This window comes from Rhineura floridana, chromosome 19 (genome assembly GCF_030035675.1).
Source record: "Rhineura floridana isolate rRhiFlo1 chromosome 19, rRhiFlo1.hap2, whole genome shotgun sequence".
Lineage (NCBI taxonomy): Eukaryota > Metazoa > Chordata > Lepidosauria > Squamata > Rhineuridae > Rhineura > Rhineura floridana.
Genome location: NC_084498.1, coordinates 23,478,738 through 23,494,054, shown reverse-complemented (window position 1 = coordinate 23,494,054; position 15,317 = coordinate 23,478,738). Strand labels below are relative to the sequence as shown.

Below are 15,317 nucleotides of genomic sequence, written 5' to 3'. Positions count from 1 at the left end.
ATCCAATATGGGCATATTAAGCTGCTGTTAAAGGCGTAGATGTATGGCCCCTAAGAAAGCTGGCAACTCATGTTCTTATCACTCTAAAGAGTGTCATTGTCACGAAACAGCAAGACCAGCATGAAAGTCCTTGGGCCTCTCCGGTCTAGCGTTTATTTCATGGGTGTATTCTGCAACATGTCATCTCATTGACGCAGTCGTAGTACATAAGTGGTGGATTTTTACTGGCCTATCTACGCATCGTTCTGCTGTATCCGTTGTTATGAGATGCTTCCTCAGTTTTACTGCATTGTGGCCCCCTGGAGGAGGGGCACCCCTGCACAACAAAAGCGGGACAATTAATTAAATCTGGAACATTTGCGGTATAAAAAGTTACAGAAGTTACGGGACACACAGCGATTCAAAACGAAGCTGTAGGTCCAACCTGAAATCTTTGCAGTTGCAAGTTATATTGAAAACAGGGTCACTAACAGTTTCAGCCATCCTCATGAGCTCAAACAAACACGAAGACACAGTAAAATGGAAGTCTGGAGGGGGCTTCAGTGAGAGTGTTGGACTATGATCACAGAGATCCAGGTTCAAATCCTTCCTAGGTCACCCTGAGCCAGTCATTCTCTCTCTTATCCTAACCTACCTCACAGGCTTGTTGTGCGAGGTTAAAAGGGATGGGATGACCATACAGCCAGCCTTGAGCTCCTTTGAAGAAGGTGGGGTGTAAATAAAGGTCTCTCTCTTCCCCTAACCCCAACCTTTATTCCCAGTCCTCTGAGAAGCGAGTTGTCACTCTGACTGTAGAGAAAAGATATTCAGGCTGAAAAACAGTTGTTGCTTAGATTGCTTGTGCCTCCCCGTTGGCAACATTCCTGGTCTCCTCCTCTCTGAATAAACTTTGCTCAGTCACCACAGCTGAGAGTGACAGCCGGGCACTTTTTGGGAGAGAAAAACTCCTCTGGACCCTGAGGGAGACGTTAACCATTTCTGGAGGAGTTCAGAAAGACAGAGAGGTACCTCTCCAGCGATGGATGTGGGGAGGGAGATCCCCAGGGACGGTCTTTGAATTTTTGGGGGCGGGGAAGATAAAAGCCTGTGTTTTCTGTTGTTTGTGCTTTGATTTGGCCAGAATTAAAATGGCCGATCTTAGGGGGAAACAAAAGATTTACAGGCAAGTGATGTTGCTTTGCCTGCAAATGGAATGCCAGAAAAATAATAAATATTGTGCAAAGATTGCGGCCTTCCATTGATCGGGATGCCAGGTGTGAGAGCTGGCTGCAGGCACGCCCTACATGGAAAGCCCATTTAAGTCCCGTGATTCTTCCCAAAGAATCTTGGGGACTGTAGTTTGTAAAGGGTGCTGGGAATTGCACTTCTGGGAAAGGGAAACTACAGTTCCTAGGATTCTCTGGGGGGAAGCCATGTGCTTTAAATGTATGGCATGTGTATGCAGCCTAGTGTTAGGTGGCCATGTGTCCTACTTTACGGAGGAGAATCCTCTACTTGAAGGTCCTCTATTTAAAGGGCTAACTGGTCCAAGTCTGGTTTAAAGAAAAAGAATCCCGAGAGGAGAGAGCAGTGGGGGGTGGGTAGGCTTGAACTTAGCATTAGGATAGCAGACAGATTGGAAGGGATAGACAGATCTGTCGGTTTCAGTTTTTCTTAGTTTTCCGACCTTAAATTCAGTTACATTTCAGCCACAGTTTGCAATTCTGAATCTGTCACTACACTACTGCCGTTTTCAGTGCAAGGCTTGTGGCCAAAAGTTTGGTTCACTGCTGTAGCTGAGGCACTTAGGCAGCAATGTAATGTGATTAGAGGAGTATAGGATATGATAACTTTATGGCAACGTGTGGACCTTTTTAAACATTTATTATTAGACGAGGGGACAATTTAATTCCACCTGAGTCCCAGAAGTCTTTCAGGAACGATTTATTGCCATGACATTTGACAGTTTAATCCTCGTCACTAACTGAGTCACTTGCCGGCATTTAGATATCTAAAGTACATCTCCCAGAGATGTTTTGAAAAAAGTAAATGATAATGTGTTTTGCTTTGATGCACTGTGCTATCGCCTTGTTGTTTCAGTAACATTCAATTTTCAAATAAATAAAGGGGAAGGGGTGCATTTGAATTCTGAGCAGGGACAAGCTGCCATTTACTGAATCAGACCATCGGTCCATGTAGCTCAATATTGTCTACACTGACTGGCAGCAGCTCTCAAGGATTTCAGACAGGGAGTCCTTTCCTAGCTCTAGCTGGGGATGTTAGGATTGATGGGCTGCAGGCTGAAGTCATTGTGCCTCCTCAGTGAGTAAAGACCAGGCTGGTGGAAGAAACTTGCTAGCACCTCAGCCCACAAGATACAGTGATGACCTCCACCACAGATTAAAAATAGAAAAGAAAAACTAGGCATGGGGAATCTCTGGCCCCCCAAATGTTGCCAAATGTCAACTCCTATCAGCCCCAGCAAGCATGGCCACTCACTAGCTAGGGATGATGGGAGTTGTAGTTCAGCAACATCTGGAGTGCCAAAGGTTCCTTACACCTGAGATAAACCTACAAACAGAGGGTAGGTCTAGTGATAGTTCTTAAGCAGGCTATTAGCTATATTCTCCCTCCCCTAGCAATTTGCTTTTTATAGCACGAGTGGAGAGCATTTTTCAGTCTGAAATGGGAAATCTGGGAGCCGCATCCCAGTGGTGGGTGGGGCTGGAGGCAAAAAGTGACTCTTACCTTTTGTCCAGTATTTGTTTTATTTTATTATTTATTTATTAAATTTATATCCCGCCCTTCCGCCCAGAAGGAGCCCAGAGTGGCAGGTTATATTTTAGTCATGCAAGAAGCAGAGGTTTCTATAGCACACTTGCCTCTCCATCCTTCATCCAGGAGAGGAAGAGGGATTAGCACTGTTCAAGGACGCATCCCAGTGCAGCAAAAAGCGCTTGGGAAGCTGCAGAAGAGGGCCAGTGAGGGAGAATCCCAAGGGCCAGATGGGTAGGTCTGGAGGGCCGCATTCACTCCCTTTCAAGATCTGAAGTTCCCCACCCCTGTTTCATAACATATGCCACTGTGGAAATTTGTATCATAAGTTGGTATGATTGTATGACGGTCTTATCCATAAAATAAATAAATAAAAGAGAATCTGCTGGACCGGATGGACTCTTCTGACTGATCCGGCAGGGTTCTTCTTGGATCCTTAATAGGGATGGGGGGAGAAGTTTAAATTTTGTTTGCATTTTACTGAGAAACTAGCTGATTCACACTTCTCTAGCCAATAAAAGAACTGAAACACAATCATCCTTTGAAATTTGCACTTCTCTATATGTTGAGATGTAGTTCTCCAACCAAACAAGGCATACCAAAGAAAAATGCATATTATAGGGGAAAGCGTGCATCAACATGCATATATTAGTGAAACCTATACAAAAAGGCATTGTGTTAGGGTAAATTGCTTGCGAAAATCTGCATTTTAGTCAAAAACTGCATAAAGAAACATTATTAGGAGAACTTTGTGTTAAAAGGCTGATGAATCTTCATGAGGATTTTTCAAAAAAAAGAATGCAAATGTCTGCAGAAGTGTAGAGAACTGAATATAAGATTGGAAAAAAATGAGGAATGGGGAGAAATGGAAATTGACAGATTCCTCCATTCCTCCTCCCTAACATGTCTATGTCACATGGAAGGGGGCAAAAACTGCTTCAGAGAGTAGACTAGATCTGATGGGCTGAAGCAACCAAAGTGTACATTTCAGAGACATATCTTGATGGCATGAGCAGTTTCAACAAGGGATGCGATTAGCCAGAAATGTGGCAGGCCCTTTCTCACTAGAGGTCTTCAATCAGGGACAGGCAGCCAACTGTTAGGGAATGCCCTAGCTCTTGATTTCCAGCACTGAGCAGAGGTTGCATGAGATAACCTGCAAGCCTCACCCCCCTCCAATTCTACAGTTCTTTGCTTTAGGCAATCTCCACAAGTGATGGAGGGCCAGTCCGGTGGCTGTGAGGAAAGACCATTCCACGTTGTGACTCCTGTGCTAGAGAGCATGGCCCTTTCCGAAGCTGCTGGCACCAGAGTCTATATGAAGTTGGAGAATGTCCAGCCCATGGGTTCCTTCAAAATCCGAGGTATTGGCTACTTTTGCCAACAGGTGAGTGGCTGCAGGTATGCTAGAGGTTCCTTTGTGGAAGAATGGCAGCTTTGCTTAGAGGCAGTTACCTAACCCAAAACAGTTATTCTCCAACAGCAACAACAAGCCAGTGTGGTGTAGTGGTTAGAGTGTTGAGCTACAGCCTGGGAGACCGGGGTTCAAATCCCCACTCAGCCATGAAGCTCAGTGGGTGACCTTGGGCCAGTCACTGTCTCTTAGCCAAATCCAACTCACAGGGTTGTTGTGAGGATTAAATGGGGAGGGGAGAACCATGTTTGTGTGCCACCTAGAGCTCCTTGCAGGAAAGATGGAATATAAATGCAGGAAGAAAATCAGTAAATAGGCCACAGAAAACAGAGTCACAAAGGGATCAAACCCTGCAACAATCCCAGATACCAAACCCTGACCCATATGTATTTATGCAACACTGTTACAGAACTGAATAACCCAGCCATATCAAGAGCTCATTCACACACTTATCTTCCAAAATGATGTATATTACACAGTTCACAATGTCTGCGTAAGGCAAACAGATCCTCCTCTGTGCCAAAGAATAAAAAGGGCACAAACCTGGACTCGGAAATGGCAACATTCATTGGAAGAACATGTCAGTCTCCCAGGAGGACACTCTGCTGATGACTTGGGAGTTCCCATTTTTCAGCAAAGAAACTTTAAAGGGAGACTGGAGTATGAGGTTGCTGAATCAGAACTTGGCTTCATATGCATTATACATTTAAAGCAGTATCCTACCACCTTAAACAGTCTTGGCTTCCTCCAAAGAATCCTGGGAACTGCAGTTTGTTAAGAGTGCTGGGAGTTGTTAGGAGACCCCTATCCCCCTCGCAGAGCTACAATTTTCAGGATGGTTTAACAATCAATCCCTCTTCTCAGGAAATTCTGGGAATTGTAAGTCTGTGAAGGGAATGGGAGGGGAGTTCCTCTTCTCAAAATCCTTTACAATTCCCATGATTCTCTGGGGGAAGCCACAACTGTTTAAATGGTATAGCACTGTTTTGTGGTTGCATAGTGTAGTGTACACAAATGTATAGTGCGGATAAGAAGTTTGATTCTGTTTACTTAGGTCTGAACTGAGAAGGGGTTTTCCTGTCCTGCTACAAGTCTGCATTAAGATACCATTAATCTAGCAAACTTAGTACTACCCTGAACACGCCCAATCTTGTCTGATCTCAGAAGCTAAGCAGGGTCAGGCCTGGTTAGTACTTAGATGGGAGACCGCCTGGGAATACTGGGTGCCATAGGCTTACAGAAAGGCAATGGCAAACCACCTCTTAAGACCTCTTACCATGAAAACCCTATGAATATATCCAAAAAAGATTCATAGGGTCTCCATAAGTCATAATCAAGTTGAACAACAACAAAACCTACCAAAGCAAAGTGGATGTTTTCACCAACAACTGCTGCTGAGAAGGGTCACTGTGCTTATCTTGTACACGTTTGAAGCTTTCCATAGAATTGTCACAGACTGTACCTGTCACCTGTAAGGGCTGGTGCCCACTGGTCCTGCCAGGGCAGAAAAGCAGGAAGACCAACAATAGGTGGCTCCAGGGCCAATGACAGACAGAGGTGGTGACAATGGCAGGTAGAGCCAATGGTATGCTGGAATGAGACAACAGTGTTTACAGTTAGTTACCTGAACCAGTAGGAGGTGCCAGTCAGAAAGAGTGGTGTTTGTGCACTGACCACCTTGCTTGTTTGAGCATCTTCTCCCGCTTCATCTTGGACCACACACTCTCCTTTTCTCTTTCCATGTTGTGAGGATGCGTCTCTCGGAGCTGCTACTCGGAGACTTGGCTATGTATGTTAGTAACGACAATGGTTGCCTCACACTCACAGGTCTCTAGGTGACATACAGCAGAGTTAAAAAAATGCAATATGAAACAGATTTTAAAAATGCACTGCATTAAAACTTAAATCCCAAACAAAAAGGAATCACTAAGGCAGTGCGCATCAAGGGCCAAAGGCCTGAGTGGAAAGGAAAGTCTTTGCCTGGCAGCTGTAGATGGATAAAGAAGGCACCAGGTGAGCCTCTCTGGCGAGACCATTCCACAGCTGGGGGGGGGGGACCACTGAAAAGGCCCGTTGTCATGTTGCCACCCTCTGAATCTCCCGTGAAAGGGGCACATGAAGATGGCCCTTTGATGACGAACACAGGGTCTGGGTCTGGTCCTACAGGGAATAAATCTCACCTTTAGTAGCAGTCTTAACAGACTAATCTGTTGCAACTGCTGTGTAACTCTGCTGACTTTCAATGACAGGTAGAAGTCGGGGGCTGGCTGAGGGCAACCTGGTGTGGTAATGCCCCATTCACCTTGATGGACCATCCTCCGCTCCTTTCACGACCGTTTGGCTCTGCTATTTACAATGTTTTGTGATACTTACACACAGGGATGGGATCTGCATTTCGGTGCTGGTTTGACTTCTGTTCCATTAAACTTCCTTCCAGTACTGTTTTGTCAGGAATCAATGTTCACTTTTTGCTATAAAAGCCGATTCTTTTTTGCCCCGCAAAAATATAGAATTTTCATAGATTTTTTTTTGAAAAAATGGCAATATATTAAATGAAATATTAATATTAGTATTGATATTTTGAGGGAAATACCAATATTAATATTGATATTTTAAGGAAAATATTAAAATTAGTATAGATATTTTTGAGGCAATTATTTAAAAAAATCCACTTCGGCCGTGGAAAACCACTAGGAAAAAACCCAATATGCGAGGACAAAAAAAAAAAAGTGAATAAATAGGAAAGCTGGTGTGAAAATCAAAATCTGCAAAATTTGAGCACATCTCTACTTACACATACATGCATAAAAACATACATGGCTGTCAACTGAAGCCAGCACTTGATTGATCCATTGAAATGGACTCGAGTCCATGCATGCTTGTGTCATAATAAACCTGTTAGCTTTCCAGGTGCCACAAGAATCTTTCTTGGTATTCACTGCAGCTGCCTAACACAGATTCTCCTCTGGAATCTGACAGGGAAGAGTTTGATGAAGTCCTAAGCTCTCTCCCACACTTCCACCAAGGGGAAGAGCCATCGTTCAGTGACAAACACCTGCTTTCCATGCACAAGGTCCAAGGTTTAAATCTCTGGCATCTCCAAGTAGGCCTGGGAAACATTCCTTTGCTGACATCCTGGAGAACCTCTGCCGGTCAGTGCAGACAGTACTGAGCTAGATTGACCAATGGATTGACACAGGATAAGGCAGCTTCCTATGGCAGAGGGCCTGCTTTGCATGCAGAAGGTCCCAGGTTCTCTTCTCAGCATCTCCAGCTGGGCTAGGAATGTCCTCTTTGAAACCCCAGAGGGCTGCTATCAGTCAGTGTCAACAATACTGAGCTAGATAGACCAGTGGTCTGACTCAGTCTAAGGCAGAATGCTGGCCTTACATGCAAAAGGCCTCGAGCTCAGTGTGGACAGTGCTCAGCTAGATGACCCAATGGTTTGATTCAGCATAAGGCTGCTTCCTATCTTCCTGTGTTTGTAGCTCGGTGGCAGAACAGCTGCTTTGCATCCAGAAGAACCCTGGTTCAATCCCTGACATCTCCAGAGAGGGCTGGGAGAGACACCTGTCCAAAACTGCGGAAGTAACTGGCTCTTCTCTCCTGTTCATTTCAGGTTGCCAAGAAGGGCTGCCAACATTTCGTTTGCTCATCAGGTAAATACTCACCTGCCTTTTAAGTCCACCTTTCCCATCTTTAGCTGGAATAACTGGATGTCCAGCACTCTATTGACCTTTTCTGTACTGATAGGGTTAGCGTAATAATGGCCGATTGGCAGCCTTCCTCTGAAACAAGGACGGGGAACCTGTGGTGCTCTAGATGTTATTGGACCTCCCATCATCCTTGACTGTTGGCCATGCTGGTTGGGGCTGATGGCAGTAAGAGTCCAATGACATCCAGAGGGCATCAGGTCAGGAAGAGAAGCTCCAGCTGCTAGACTGGGGTGGGGAATCTTTTCCAGCCCAAGGACCACCTTCCCTTTTGGGCCACATTCTGAAGGTCACACGCCAGTGGTGGTGGGCAGGGAACAGAGACAAAACTGGGCCATGCAGTTCCTTTATGATTGTCACGAGAGCCAAACGATCAGCGCTCTGGCAAGGATCAGTTACTTCTGACCGTGACTCAGTTTTGAAGTTTGCATGCAGGGTCGGCCTTACTGTTAGGCAACGTGAGGCCATCTCCTTAGGTTGCCAAACCTGGGGGTGGGTCAGCAGCAGGCCTCTGGCTACTCCTTCAAAGATCCCTGGTCCTTCCCCTCTCTTGGAGGACAGAGTTGTGTAGGCTACCCTGCCTGTCCCAGCCATCTCAAACTATTGTCACAAAATGCCTTGGGCTGGCCCTGGGTGCTTTTGGTAAATAAAAAGTCCCCAGCGTTGCACAGAAACTGCTGCTGTGCCAAAAATGGTTTCTTCTCCCTTCTCCTTCTCCCATTCCTTGCAGGTGGCAACGCCGGCCTTGCTGCAGCATACGTTGCCCCCAAACTTGGCATCCCTGCCACCATTGTTGTACCTGGAAGTGCCGCACCATCGACGGTGAAGAAGCTGAAGAAGTTAGGTGCAGAGGTGGAGATCTTTGGGAAAGTAAGTGGAAGATCAAACGCTTCAGAATCACAGATAAGATTCAAGCAGGTCTGGCGCCACCACCAGGTGTACTTGGGCAGCTGCCAAGGCCTGAGCACACTGGGAGGGCCCATCCCAGAGCTTAGTGGCAGGGGGAACCACTGAGCAAAGCCCACCAGAACAATTTGTTGCCATGGGCCACTTCAACCCTGCAGTTGGTGCTGGAGAATTTTGTGATGGTGCACAAACAGCAGGAAAGGTGCCAACTGGTCCACTATGTTAAAAAAGGGGTCGGGGAACTTTTTCTGACCAAGGGCCACATTCCCATCTGGGCAACCTTCTGGGGGCCACATGCCAGTGGTGTGGCGCCAGAAGCAAAAGTGGGTGGAGCAACAAATGTAAAATTTACCTTTGCACAGTAGGCTGGTTTCTATTCTGTACACAGTCACACTCTCCTCTGTGTCTTACGGTCGACAAACGAGGCATTTTCAGAGTTCAAGGACACGTTACAGCCAGGCAGAAACATTTGGGGTACAAAGCAGGACAGGAGAAGGGTGTGGCCTTGAAAGAGGGGTGTGGTTAAGGAAGAGTTCCAATGAGGAACATACCTCCTGATAGGATGGTATCTGTGGGATGCCCTCTCCTGCAGAATGCAGTGATCATTTGGGTAGGCAGGGGGTGGCTTGATCCTTTAGGTATCCTGGTCCTAAGCTGTAAAGGACTCGTAGAATTGCAGCTTGACACAGGGGCTAAGAATTCTCTTCCAGAGATCCCTCACCTTCCCCACAGGACTACTGTTGCCAGAATTCCTTCTGCTTCCAATACCGTCCCTTTAGGCTGTGAAGGACGGGTGACTGCAGCTCCGTGCTAAAGTTACATGTCATCCAGATGGTCCCTGCAATGCCTTTCCCAGCAATTGCTTTTCGGCTGCTCTCTCAGTTCAGTGGGGGGGTCCCTTCTTCCTTGTTCCGGCAGGTGTGGGATGATGCCAACACCAGAGCCATGGTGCGAGCTGAGACAGATGGCTGGGTCAAGGTCCACCCTTTTGACCATCCTTTGGTGTGGTAAGAACTTTGGAAAGTACATCCACGAGAAGCTATTGTGCTCTCTGCCAACCAAGTGGATTGGGCTCTATGCACCTATCTAGTCCTTGTTGTGTGTATGTGTGTGTGGGCCACACAGTTTCCTTGGTGGCTTTTCTTGTTTGGGCCTAGTCGGTTCACTTTCCACGTGTTCCAAAACAAATGCACTCAGGAATGAATGGGTATAAATGGATATGCTTCTGATCAGGGATTATTCTAAGCATTTCCCCCTTTTGTATAAGAAGCCAGAGCACTGCTCGTCCCTCAACTCATCATGTAATTTTCCCAATAATGTAAGGTTAAGAAGGTTTTAAAGGAGCCAGCATGTATTTTCTTTTTTTATTTATTTTTAACCTTTTCTCATCTATTCGTGTCTAGCTGCAAGTTAAAGTAAATCCTGCTTGTCATGATCTCAGCTCACTCCGCATTTCTCAAGTTAGGGGTGTCATGTTCAGCACCTTGGAGAGGGATAGGCTTCAGGACCATGGCTAGCTATCTGGTGGCTGAGGCACAACATACTTGTTGTCTCAGCAGAGTCCTGGAGCAAGTGGCAGATCTTTATAGCTTGCTTCAGTCAGAGGATACTGAGGGATGGAGGACAGAGATGAAGTGCTGGAGGACAGAACTGTGGCTTCCAGGTAGCCTGCCTTACACTTCCTGAACTAGCCTGCTACCCTTTAGTATAGTGCATCACCAATCAAGTGAGGTTTAACTACCAGTCTAGTTAGCTTCTGCATGGCGGGGGAGAACAGCAATATGTCTTGGGCAGCCTTGGCTCACAGGATCCTCCCCATAAATGACTGCCTTTCAAGAGTGTCTCCTCTCCTCGCAGGAAGGGCCACAGCACCATCATCAAGGAGCTGAGAGACTCCCTAGATGCCAAGCCAGGAGCTATTGTGCTCTCTGTGGGCGGAGGTGGGCTGCTGGCTGGGGTGGTATCCGGTCTGCAAGAAGTGGGTTGGATGGATGTGCCCATTGTTGCTGTGGAGACAAAAGGTGCTGACAGCTTCAATGCAGCTATCAAAGCAGGACAACTCATCACTCTTCCTGATATAACCAGGTGGGTTATTTGGGCTGGAGAGGGCAGCAAACTTAGCTTGAATAATAGACCCAATTAAAAGAATAAAAAGACAAAATGTTCTCCTTCCTTCTTCTCCTCCTTTAAAAAATGATTTTGTACTTCTCCAAACTTCAGGGTTTTCCTGAACCTGCTGGTGCCTCCTTTCATTTTTTAGTGGCCCAGAGTTGGGTCCTTCTCTGTTGGCACTCAACACCTGAGTTTGTGATTAGAGGGACACCTCTTCCTCCAGCTGCTGTACAAAATATAGCCTTGCCCCAACAGCCTACAAAAGTCACATGATGTAGTAACCTTGCTGAAGCGAAGTAGACCTAGGTCTCTTCAGTTCCTCAGTGGAGACCTCCTGGGAATCCAGTGTGTGCTTAGAGTTCCATCCTGGGAAAAGGTTGAGATATAAATCTGTGAAATAGCCCATGACTCCCTTCCTGCCTCTGTCCCTGGGTATGAATTGCCCACCTCTCTTACTCTTTGCTGTCCATTCCGCAGTGTGGCAAAGTGCCTTGGGGCCAAGAGAGTGGCACAGAGGGCCTTGGATTGTGCCAGTGAGTGTTCAATTGTCTCTCATGTGCTGGATGACGTGGAAGCTGTGGAAGCCATAGAGCGGTTCCTGGGTGAGTTTTCAGGGGTGTCGTAGAGATGGATTGAAATGTGGGAGATGGTGGCATACTCTGCTCCAGCCACTGTGTCAGCTCAGGAGATTCTGCAGTTGATTCTGCACATTCTGTAGTTGGGCAAGTGTCTCCATTTCTGCCGACACTGCCTGAATTTGCTTTTAGAGGGAGTGTTGATGAAGATGATGATGGCTTGTTTGCACACTTTTTAAAAAACAAATCCAACTAGTTGGATCCAACTAGTTCTGCTACTGAAAACAAAAAAATCCTGGACTGAGAATATGCCCAAAGGCACCCTGTTCTCTAAGTGTATGCACCAATTGTGGCTGGTGCCCAGCGAGACTGGTGGGGCGGAATGCATGGAACCTGAACAGTAGGCAGAGCCAGAGCCATGTCAAGCAGAGTCAATTCCTTCTAGTTTTGTCTCCATCCTCCTCTCTGCTGAGTTCTACAAGAAGCTGACGGGTAGCTCCACCACCCCCTGACCTGGTTGTAAGAAAGAAGGCAGACAGGTGACTGAGGCTGGTGGGGCAGAGCCCCACTTGCCCCAATGGACCAGCCTCCACTGGTATGCCCTTGGCTCTGATTGGTGGAATTCAGGCTTCTAGTGAAACAGCAAGGTAGATCTTGCAAGCCTGAAGTCTGCCTGCCTGTGATCTATACCAGCCATTTCCAATTTTCCCTGTTGTTCTGATGAAAACTGTCCCCCTGAACAACTAGTATTTTTAAAAAAAAAAAAAATCACTGGCAAGACTGCATGTTAAGCAATGAAGGCCACGTTAGCCCTGAAACGTTGGGCCGAAAGCACAGAGCTGCTGTGCCAGCAGACAACCGCTGGCAGACAGCTCCTCGTAGTGGCTTGTAGGAGCTCTCGTTCATTCGGCTCACGTCCACGCCATACATTTCAAGCAAATGGGCTGCCATCATAAACACATCCTGGAGATATTTGCAAAAGTGAAGTCCCTGCTTACAAGGAGAAGAAAACAGGAGTTGCTCTTGCCTCACTTCCAACAATATCAGACCCGAAAGTGGAGTGGGATGGGCAGGCTTTGGGCTTTATTATTATTATTATTATTAAAAAGACTAGAATCCTGAGGCCCACCAATCAGAGCAAATACAAAACAGTGGCTCGGGACAGTGGATGTGTCCTAAGACTTTAGGACAGTGGTGTAGTCATCCAGGGTCTCAGGGGGTCTTAGACCCCTTACGTTTCTGGGAGGAGGGTCCCAGCAGGGTCCCTATGTCTCCAGCATCCTGTGAGCCAATAAACATGAAAGAGACCCTGCACTTCTGAATTTGCCACTACACAATTTAATAAGGATAAGCGCAAGGATTCATGAAAGAGGTGGGTCTGGAAGAGAGACTGGGAAGGAGAGTGAGTGAGACAGAAAGTGCACAAGAGAGGCGGCCCCTGAGGAATTCAGGGATGTCGCTCCAGGCATTTGTGGGACATGCTGTGTCCTAGATCAACACTTTCCCCAGAAAGCCCATGTAGTGTAATGGCTCAGATGAAGCCAACATGGTGCCCTCCAAAGGTTGTTGGACTCCAACTCCCATCAGCTCCAACAACATTAGAGGGTGTCACAACAGCTACCTCTTGGGACAGACTGTTGGACTGGAGCAGGAGAGACCAGAATGACCTTGGGCTAGTCCCTGCTTCCTCTTAGCCTCGCCTACCTCGCAGGGTTGTTTTGAGGATAAAACATGAAGGGGAAAACCAGGTCTTAAGCTCCTTGGAGGACCAATGGGATATAACAACAAATAAAGTCAGCCAATAGGCCGTTCTAGGATTTGGGATCCAGCCATTCTGGACCAGCTGCCATGAATCCCCTCCCTTTCTTGCTCTTCCCCAGATGATGAGCGCATGTTGGTGGAGCCGGCCTGCGGGGCCTCTCTGGCCCTTCTGTACTCGGGCTACATCCAGCGGCTGCAGGAAGAGGGACGGCTGAGCTGGCAGCTGGATTCCATTGTGGTCATTGTGTGCGGGGGAAGCGGCATCCACATGGAGGAGCTCCAGACCCTGAAGAGGCACCTGAGGATGAAATGAACAAGGGCAACGCTTGACGTGGAAACCGGGCTGGCGAGGAAGCTTTCGTCGGCTTAGAGTAGGGCCTGGGGAACCCCTTTTCATCCCAAGGGCCGTGTTCCCTTCCGGGCAACCTTCCAGGGGCCACATGCCTGTGGTGGGTGGGGTCAGAGGCAAACTTGGGCGGAGCAATGAACGCCAATTTTACTTTTGTGCAGTAGGCCAGTTTCTACACACACGCACACACCCCTCCCTCCCAGGCAAGCGAGAAGGCTTCGAGGACACATTGCAGCCAGGAGAAAGGGCTTGGGCGCAAAGCAGGACCAGTGAGGGGTGTGGCCTGAGGAGAGAGGGTGCAGTTCTGAGGGCCAGACAGAGAGGCCTAGAGGGCTGCATTTGGCCCCCGGGATTGAAGCTCTCCAACCCCATTTTAGCGATTAGATGCCAGGCGCCCTTTGCCCTGTCTCCCTGTCCCACACACCATTGGGCTGCCATAACGGCTGCCAGGAAGGAATTCTACACTCCCAGTTCAGACCCATGAATGATCCTGGGCTGTTGGGTGTTTAAGACCCTGCTACTGGCTTGGCTTTACCTCTCCAAGTCATCTGGAAGGATTTGGCATCTGCAGATGGCATCTTCATGGGACATTTTTTTCAGTGAATGCTGAAGGCTCGTCTCTCTGCCCTGCCCTTTGACCCTTGAGGCATACGTTTTCAGGACCCACTCTATTCATAGAATCATAGAATAGTAGAGTTGGAAGGGGCCTATAAGGCCATCAAGTCCAGCCCCTTGTGCAATGCGGGAATCCAAATCAAAGCATTCCTGACAGATGGCTGTCCAGCTGCCTCTTGAATGCCTCCAGTGTTGGAGAGCCCACTGCCTCTCAGAGCTTGGAAAAGTTACTTTTTTGAACTACAACTCCCATCAGCCCCAGCCAGTATGTGCTGGCTGGGGCTGATGGGAGTTGTAGTTCAAAAAAGTAACTTTTCCAAGCTCTGCTCTCTAGGTAATTGGTTCCATTGTCGTATGGCTCTAAGTTAGGAGTTTTTTTCTGATGTCCAGTTGAAATCTGGCTTCATGCAACTTGAGCCCTTTATTCCATGTCCTACACTCTGGGACGATTGAGAAGAGATCCCGGCCCTCCTCTATGTGACAACCTTTCATGTACTTGAAGAGTGCTATCATATCTCCCCTCAGCCTTCTCCAGGCTAAACATGCCCAGTTCTTTCAGTCTCTCCTCATATGGCTTTGTTTCCAGTCCCCTGATCATCCTTGTTGCCCTCCTCTGCAGCTGTTCCAGTTTGTCTGCATCCTTCTTGAAGTGCGGAGACCGGAACTGGATGCAGTATTCAAGATGAGGCCTAACCAGTGCTGAATAGAGGGGAACTAATACTTCACGCGATTTGGAAACTATACTTCTGTTAATGCAGCCTAATATAGCATTTGCCTTTTTTGCAGCTACATCACACTGTTGGCTCATATTCATATTCTTGCGAATGTAATCGTAATGAATTTTGTTGTTTTTAACATTGAATTTTAAAATTTTAAACTGTAATAATAATAAAATGTGTTATTTCCGCCCAGCTTTAGCACTTGGTATCCTTGGGCAGTTGCTGAAATCCTCAGTTGCTGGGGTCCCTGGGCTGCGGAGTTGGGTCTTGCAACTACCGTGGCTGGGAGGATAAGGAATACAAATAATAAACAAATTGTTTGTTTATTTATTAGCTGACAAAGTATGAGCCTGTGAATTTTCCCAAAAGAAAAGGAAAGCATTTTTATTAAAGCACATT

At 47.1% G+C, this 15,317-nt stretch overlaps 1 protein-coding gene across 3 annotated transcripts; it reads left to right on the top strand.

Annotated features, from left to right (window-relative positions):
- Positions 1-890: 890 nt before the first annotated feature.
- On the top strand, positions 891-15,105 carry SDSL (serine dehydratase like). Of its 3 annotated transcripts, XR_009759672.1 has the most exons (9): positions 891-1,004; positions 3,942-4,141; positions 7,788-7,827; positions 8,612-8,751; positions 9,706-9,794; positions 10,645-10,872; positions 11,377-11,501; positions 13,355-13,606; positions 14,819-15,105. XR_009759672.1 is itself a non-coding variant. In XM_061603039.1 (8 exons), the coding sequence occupies exons 2-8, from the start codon at positions 3,971-3,973 to the stop codon at positions 13,546-13,548; spliced, it is 987 nt and encodes a 328-aa protein (XP_061459023.1). In that variant the 5' UTR covers positions 891-1,004; positions 3,955-3,970; the 3' UTR covers positions 13,549-15,105. The 3 variants fall into 3 exon arrangements, 2 of the variants coding, with proteins under 2 accessions (XP_061459023.1, XP_061459022.1); XM_061603039.1 differs by having other exon boundaries at positions 3,955-4,141; positions 13,355-15,105; XM_061603038.1 differs by having other exon boundaries at positions 13,355-15,105.
- The last annotated feature ends 212 nt before the right edge of the window (positions 15,106-15,317 follow it).

What these genes read in the sequence shown, in the direction of transcription:
- SDSL (XM_061603039.1), top strand. Translation starts at nt 3,971, where the DNA reads ATGGAGGGCCAGTCCGGTGGCTGTGAGGAAAGACCATTCCACGTTGTG. An exon ending in TTGGCTACTTTTGCCAACAG is followed by an intron (nt 4,142 to 7,787) that starts GTGAGTGGCTGC and finishes TGTTCATTTCAG; the next exon opens with GTTGCCAAGAAGGGCTGCCA. An exon ending in TTTGACCATCCTTTGGTGTG is followed by an intron (nt 9,795 to 10,644) that starts GTAAGAACTTTG and finishes CTCTCCTCGCAG; the next exon opens with GAAGGGCCACAGCACCATCA.